Source organism: Colobus angolensis, unplaced genomic scaffold (assembly GCF_000951035.1).
Source record: "Colobus angolensis palliatus isolate OR3802 unplaced genomic scaffold, Cang.pa_1.0 Scaffold159, whole genome shotgun sequence".
NCBI classification, from domain to species: domain Eukaryota; kingdom Metazoa; phylum Chordata; class Mammalia; order Primates; family Cercopithecidae; genus Colobus; species Colobus angolensis.
This window is the reverse complement of record NW_012114699.1, coordinates 6,314,208-6,321,746: the sequence shown is the minus strand read 5'-3', so window position 1 is coordinate 6,321,746 and position 7,539 is coordinate 6,314,208. Positions and strand designations below refer to the sequence as shown.

General features: G+C 39.8%; 1 protein-coding gene across 1 annotated transcript in view; it reads left to right on the top strand.

The window, feature by feature from the left end:
- The window catches only part of ZDHHC9 (zinc finger, DHHC-type containing 9), a 38,756-nt gene that overhangs the window by 17,068 nt on the left and 14,149 nt on the right, over window positions 1–7,539 (top strand). Inside the window, exon 5 of the mRNA XM_011936973.1 lies at window positions 3,285–3,443. Coding sequence (XP_011792363.1) covers window positions 3,285–3,443 — 159 coding nt within the window. The remainder of the gene's footprint in view (window positions 1–3,284; window positions 3,444–7,539) is intronic.

The window sequence follows — 7,539 nt, the reverse complement described above, 5'->3', positions numbered from 1 at the left end:
ATTCTCGTGCCTCAGTCTCCAGAGTAGCTGAGATTACGGGCGCCCACCACCACTCCCAGCTAATTTTTGTATTTTTAGTAGAGACAGTGTTTCACCATATTGGCCAAGCTAGTCTCGAACTCCTGACCTCAAGTTATCCTCTGGCCTTGGCCTCCCAAAGTTCTGGGATTACAGGTGTGAACCACCGTGCCCAGCCCGTGTATTTCTTTTGTTTATTTTAGCTGTGTTTTCCGTTAGGCTTCTTAATGGATTTCATTTTGAAAAATTCCAGCCTGTTTTAGTTGAGCTAAGGAGAAATGGGTTTGTGCACATGTGAGCTATAACTATTTGGGGGTGGGGTGAGGGTGGAGATAGTGGGAAGAGAGCAGAGGTGACGTGTGTTGGCACAGCTGGAGTTCTGGGGAGACCCGATAGAACTAGGAGTAATTAGGAGCAAGATGATGAGGAAGAGTTGTGAGTGCTGTTTTTTCTCCATCTGGGTTATTCTTTTCCAGTTCCCTTCCCATTCACATATGGAGAAACTGAGGGTCAAGGCAGTACCTTGACTTGTCTCTTGCCTCTTACAGCAGGTTGTTAACAAAGTTATCTCTTTTCTGCCCGATCACTGGGCCTGGGGCTCAGACTCAAGCTGTCACATTGCGGCCTCTGCATTTAGCATGTTTCTCGCGATAGAAGAGTACATTTTTCAGTTCATATGTGTGTTTATGTTAGGAAGTTTTTGTCATCTTGTATTTAGTCCTGTACTGGGTATGCTGTGGGTGGGGCATGGGGAGAGAGGAAGTCATGTGATGCCCTTGCCTGATACGGCCTCCCGGGGAAGGTGAACCATGAACCCTGTCTCCCGGGTGCCCTCATGGAAAGCATATGCATAGAATATTAAGGTGGCATGCTGGTACTTATCCTCTAATGAATAGCTGTCCTCATCCTTTTAAGACTTGTGACACACTGTTATTGTTTGATTTCACAGCATCTACCCCACTCCACAAAAAAAGGAAAAATGTTCCATATGGCAGATATTTTTAAAATCAAAGTGAATTGAAAAATATTCTGTTTTTAGAATTATACTGCATGGTGAGGGTGCAATGAGACAGGCACTCTCATATGCTGTGGATGGGCAGGCATGCAAATTCATACGGTCTGTCTGGGAAGCAGTTTGGTAATAAGTAATATGTACTTCAAAGGATCATACCCTTTGACCCAGTAGTTCTACTTCTCTGAGGGTTTAACTAAAGGACATAAACAAAGATTTTTACAAATTACTGTAGAAGGATTCTTAGTGCATCGTTTTTTCTTTTCTTTTAAATATGAGTGGCTATTTTAATGCCGGCAACTTCATGTATTACTGCTTAGACTTCAACATTCTTTTCTTTATTCTTTCTGTTTTAGAAATTAATTTTAACACATGAATATGTTCTTGGAAGGGAGAAGGGGACTAGGATTGAGGTGATGATCGAAGGGGATTTAAGCTTTTATCTGTAATATTTTAAATTTTTACATGTAATGTCAACTAAATAGTAAAAATCCCAACAATATGGAATATTTAAATAAATCACAGGACACATATATGATGGAATATTACCAGTAGTTATGTTTTAGAAAAAAATTAACGGTGAAAAAATGTTCACAGTATATAATATTAAGTAAATACTTCACGGTACAAAACTACATTTATGATATGATCTCAATTTTTTTTTTAAATTATGAATGTTTACCTGTTAATAGAAGATTAGAAGGAAATACACCAAAAAATATAAATATCTCTGAGCTGAGAGACTGTCAGTGATTTTTATGTTTTCTTATTTATACTTTCTGTTTTTTCCAAAAAAAAAAAAAATTTTGAGATGGAGTCTCGCTTGCTCTGTCACCCAGGCTGCCTCCCAGGTTCAGGCAGTTCTCCTGCCTCAGCCTCCAGAGTAACTGGGATTACAGACGCGTGCCACCATGCCTGGCTAATTTTTGTATTTTTAGTAGACACGGGGTTTCGCCATGTTGGCCAGGCTGGTGTCGAACTCCTGATCTCAGGTGATCCACCTGCCTCAGCCTCCCAAAGTGCTGGGATTACAGGCGTGAGCCACCGCACCTGGCCATGTTCTGTTTTTTTCTAAAATTTTTACAATAAGCAAGTGTTACTTTTATTTCAATAACTGTTTTTGTATTACCAGTCATTTCTTTTCACATGCATATATTTTATGTTTACAAGATAGTATTGTTTTCTGCATATTGCTTTTTAACATATATTTTCATTTTGCTATATATTATATTTTCCTGTTTTCACCATTCTTTCATCTATATCATTTTTAATGGCTGCATAATATTCCATTCTATGCACATAACATAATTTACTTAACCAACCTCCTATTGTGACATTGAAGTTATTTTTAGTTTTTCACTATTAAAAGGAACTCTGTGACAGATATCCTTATATAAACATCTTTCGTATATCTCATTATAATTTTGATAAGTTTCTAGAAGTAGACTCGGTCAGTAAATGAATACACATGTTTAAAACTTTGGTAGCTGGCTGGGCATGGTGGCTCACGCCTGTGATCCCAGCACTTTGGGAGGCTGAGGCAGGCGGATCACTTGATGTCTGGAGTTCGAGACCAGCTTGACCAACATGATAAAACCCCATCTCTACTAAAAATACAAAAATCAGCCAGGCATGGTGGTGGGCCCCTGTAATCCCAGCTACTCAGTGGGCTGAGGCAGGAGAATCACTTGAACCCAGGAGGCAGAGGTTGCAGTGAGCCAAGACTGAGACCACGCCACTGCACTCTAGCCTGGGCGACAGAGCGAGACTCCATCTTAAAAGAAAAAAAAAAGTTTAGTAGCAGCTGCCCTATTGCTCACTGATAAGATATAAGAATGACCTTTCCCCACCCTTGTTAACATGGGGTATTTTTGTTCTTTGTATTGCTTTTTAATATGATAGGTAGAAATGGTATCTTTGTGCTTTAATTTTTATTTCTCTGATTATTAGTGAAATTAGATGTTTTCATTTAATGTATTTTTAGCTATTTTTTAATGAATGTTTTTGTTTGTAATCAGAAAAAAAAGTCTCGAAGAAACACTTTTTCATATGTATACCACAGAACTGCATGCACTTAGTGGAGTTTTATGGGCATATTCTGTGATGTTGAGTGTCTAGTCTGTAAATGATTGCCTAGAGAAGACAGTGGGCTTAGGGAACCTTTGAATGCCCCCATTGGGTTTGGAGAGGTGGTGAGACTTTTGGGCTGAAATAATGGCTAGCTGTGATATTAGCTGTCTTTATTGATTTACAGAAGCTACCAATGGTGCGGTGCCCCAGGGCCAGCGACCACCCCCTCGTATCAAGAATTTCCAGATAAACAACCAGATTGTGAAACTGAAATACTGTTATACATGCAAGATCTTCCGGCCTCCCCGGGCCTCCCATTGCAGCATCTGTGACAACTGTGTGGGTGAGTAAAACTACGGGGACATTGCCTAGGGAAAAGGCTGAGTTGAACAAGAAAGTCAGGGTGGTCACCAATTCTTGGGAGAAATCAGTGGCGGAGGGAAGATAGATTTAGATGGAAAATGAGCTAGATTTAGATAGGAAATTTAGATAGGCAACAAGCTCCTGAAAAACTGCAAATCAGCTGTACTTATGTAGATCGAATCGCAATTTAAATATCCTCTAACCTAAACTTTACAAAAACTTCTTTAGTAAATGGGAAAAATAAACTTTACCTATTTTTGAAATTTAGATTTTCCTGTACTGGATTTTCACGTGGGACCCACCTTACATAGTGGGAGGAGACTCCTAGTCCACTGGAGGGCAGTATTGAGGAAGGAAGGCCTAAGACACAACCCAAGAAGACGGAAGTTGCTAGTAGCATTTATTGAGTTTCTACTACATGTTGGGCACTGTGCTAGGTGATTTACCTTTCTCTCATTTAAGACTTGTAACAGCCCCATGAGATTGGTATTATCCCCATTTTACGGATGAGGAAATAGGTGAAGCACCAGTATGTAAGTTCACATAATTAGCATAAGATGAAGCTAGAGCAGGTCTGACTGCTTATTTCTTCTCTCTGCTGCTGCTGCAAGAGGGTCGGGTATAAGTGTGCATAATACAGTGGTCTGTGCTTCCATCCACATATATGTGGCTTCGTTGTAATCACTGCCTACTGTGTGCTAAACCCTGGCCAAGATGAGAAACGGGCCATAAAGATTCCTGTTGATAGACCTATATGTGAAATTGCTTATATCCCCCAGGCATACTTCTAACGTTCTTTTTACAATTACTTTTTCTTGAGTTCCCATGATTGGATAATGTTTTTTCCGTATACCATGTGGCATTCTGAGGGCGTTGCTTTCCTCTTACTAGTCATTTCTTTAGGCAAAGGTTGGGAGATATATCTTGCTTTATGTGATAAAAAGCTATATGGTGCTCTCTTCGGCAGCATGTCTACTAAAAAACTACTATATGTAGATAAGATTTTTATAAATCAAAACCCATTTTATTTTTTTTTTTAAATTTTACTTTAAGTTCCGGGATACATGTGCAGAATGTGCAGGTTTGTTACATAGGTATACATGTGCCATGGTGGTTTGCTGCACCTATCAACCTGTCATCTAGGTTTTAAGCCCCAAATGCATTAGGTATTTGTCCTAATGTCCTCCCTCCTCACCCCACCCCCTGACAGGCCCCAGTATGTGTTGTTCCCCTCCCTATGTCCATGTGTTATCATTGTTCAGTTCCCACTTATGAGTGAGAACATGCAGTGTTTGGTTTTCTGTTCCTGTGTTAGTTTGCTGAGAATGATGGCTTCCAGCTTCATCCATGTTCCTACAAAGGACATGATCTCATTCTTTTTTATGGCTGCATAGTATTCCATGGTGTATATGTGCCCCATTTTCTTTATCCAGTCTATCATTGACGGGCATTTAGGTTGGTTCCAAGTCTTTGCTATTGTAAATAGTGCTGCAATAAGCACATGTGTGCATGTGTCTTTATGGTAGAATGATTTATAATGTTTTGGGTATATACCCAGTGATGGGATTGCTGGGTCAAATGGTATTTCTGGTACTAGATCCTCAAGGAATCGCCACACTGTCTTCTACAATGGTTGAACTAATTTACACTCCTACCAACAGTGTAAAAGTGTTCCTATTTATCCACAGCCTCGTCGGCACCTATTGTTGAAGCCCATTTTATTTTATTTTATTTTTTTTTGAGATGGAGTCTCACTCTGTCGCCCAGGCTGGAGTGCAGTGGTGTGATCTCCACTCACTGCAACCTCCACCTCCCAGGTTCAAGTGATTCTCCTGCCTCAGCCTCCTAAGTAGCTGGTATTACAAGGGTGCACCACCATGCCTGGCTAAATTTTGTATTTTTAGTAGAGACGGAAGTTCACCATGTTGGTCAGGCTGGTCTCAAACTCCTGACCTTGTGATCTACACACCTAGGCCTCCCAAAATACTGAGATTACAGGCATGAGCCACCATGCCCGGCCCTCGAAACCCATTTTAAATGAAGCAGGAAACTTGATATTTAAGGAAGGTCTATACCCAGTAATGAGATTGCTGGGTCAAATGGTATTTCTGGTTCTAGATCTTTGAGGAATCGCCACATCTTCCACAATGGTTGAACTAATTTACATTCCCAACAACAATAGGGTTCCTATTTCTCTGAAACCTCGCCAGCATCTGTTGTTTTTTGACTTTTTAATAATCGCCATTCTGACCGGGATGAGATGGTATCTCAGTGTGGTTTTGATTTGCATTTCTCCAATGATCAGTGATGTTGAGCATTTTTTCATATATCTGTTGGCTGCATGAATGTCTTCTTTTGAGAACAATGAGAACACATGGACATAGGGAGGGGAACAACAAACACCGGGGGCTATTGGGGGATGGGGACGGGAGGGAGAGCATTAGGAAAAATAGCTAATGCATGCTGGACTTAGTACCTAGGTGATGGCTTGATAGGTGCAGCAAACCACCATGGCACACATTTACCTATGTAACAAACCTGCACATCCTGCACATGTACCCCAGAACTTAAAATTAATAAAAAAAAAGATGGTCTGATGTGAGGTAGTATTTCCTTTCCTTATTAATATTCTTAACTGTAAGGAACTCATACAAATCAATTTTTTTAAAAGCACTGATGTTCCGGGAGAAATATAGACAGTTCATAAAAATATAGTTGGCTAGTTATCATGACTAATAGTCAAAGAAATGATTTCAGGATGCTTTTTTTTTGAGATAGGATATCACTCTTTTTTCCAGGCAGTAGCACAATCACACCTCAGTGCAGACTCAACTTCCCGGGCTCAGGTGATCCTCCCACCTCAGCCTCCCAAGTTGCTGAGACTACAGGCATGCACCACCATGCCTGGCTATTTTTTTTTTCTTTTTTTTTTTTGCATTTTTTGTAGAGATGGGTTTTCCCCATGTTGCCCAGGCTGGGCTCAAACTCCTGGGCTCAAGCAGTCCACCTGCCACAGTCTCCCAAAGTGTTATTACAGGTGTGAGCCAATACTCCCAGCCCAATATGCTTTTTTTAAATTTAGAAAATTAGCAAGGAAAACCTGATATTTATTCTTCCACTAGTAAGTGTAAATTGGAACAAACTTTTTGGAAGGCAACCTAACAAGATTAATCAAAAGCCTTAAAAACATCTATACTTTTTGATGCCAGTGGTTCCCTTTCTAGGGAGTCTGTCCCATGAAATCAGAGATGTGGGGTAGAAATGTTTAACTCAGGATTATTATGACAATTAAAAGTTGAAAAGAACCTAATTGTGTACCAACAGATGAGTAGCCAAATAAATTATAGAGCTGGACGTGGTGGCTCACTCCTGTAATCCCAGCACTTTTGGAGGTCGAGGTGGGCAGATCACTTGAGGCCAGAAGTTTGAGACCAGCCTGACCAACATGGTGAAACCTCATCTCTACTAAAACATACAAAAATTAGCTGGACATGTTGACATGTGCCTGTAATCGCAGCTGAGATCCTGGCTGAGGCACGAGAATCAAAAACCCATGAGGTGGAGGCTACAGTGAACCGAGATCGTGCCACTGCACTCCAGCCTGGGTGACAGAGCTAGACTCTGTCTCTAAATAAATAAATAAATAAATGGACATTCATACGTTAGACTAATGGAAAGAGTTCATACCAGAAAGCTAAATGACATAAAACAGGAGATAGGCTACATTTACTGTGTGAAGTCAGTTACCTATTTAAAAAAATATATAATGAGGTATAAAGAAATATGCAAGGAAATACAGGAAATATGCCACAATTTTTATAATTTATTATCTATAGGTTGTGAGATTATGAGTGATTTTGTTTCTTTCATTTTTTCATATGCTATCCTCCACTACTGTGATTTCTTCATGTTTCTTTTTATTTTTTTCAAGTTTTCTATAATGAGCATGTATTACTTGTATTATCAGAAAAGATGTGATTTAAAATACTGTAAAAAATATGTATCTGTATAACCATTTTTCTCTATACCTTTCTTCCCTTTCCTGAAAAGATGTAGCCTCCTCAGCAGGAGATAGA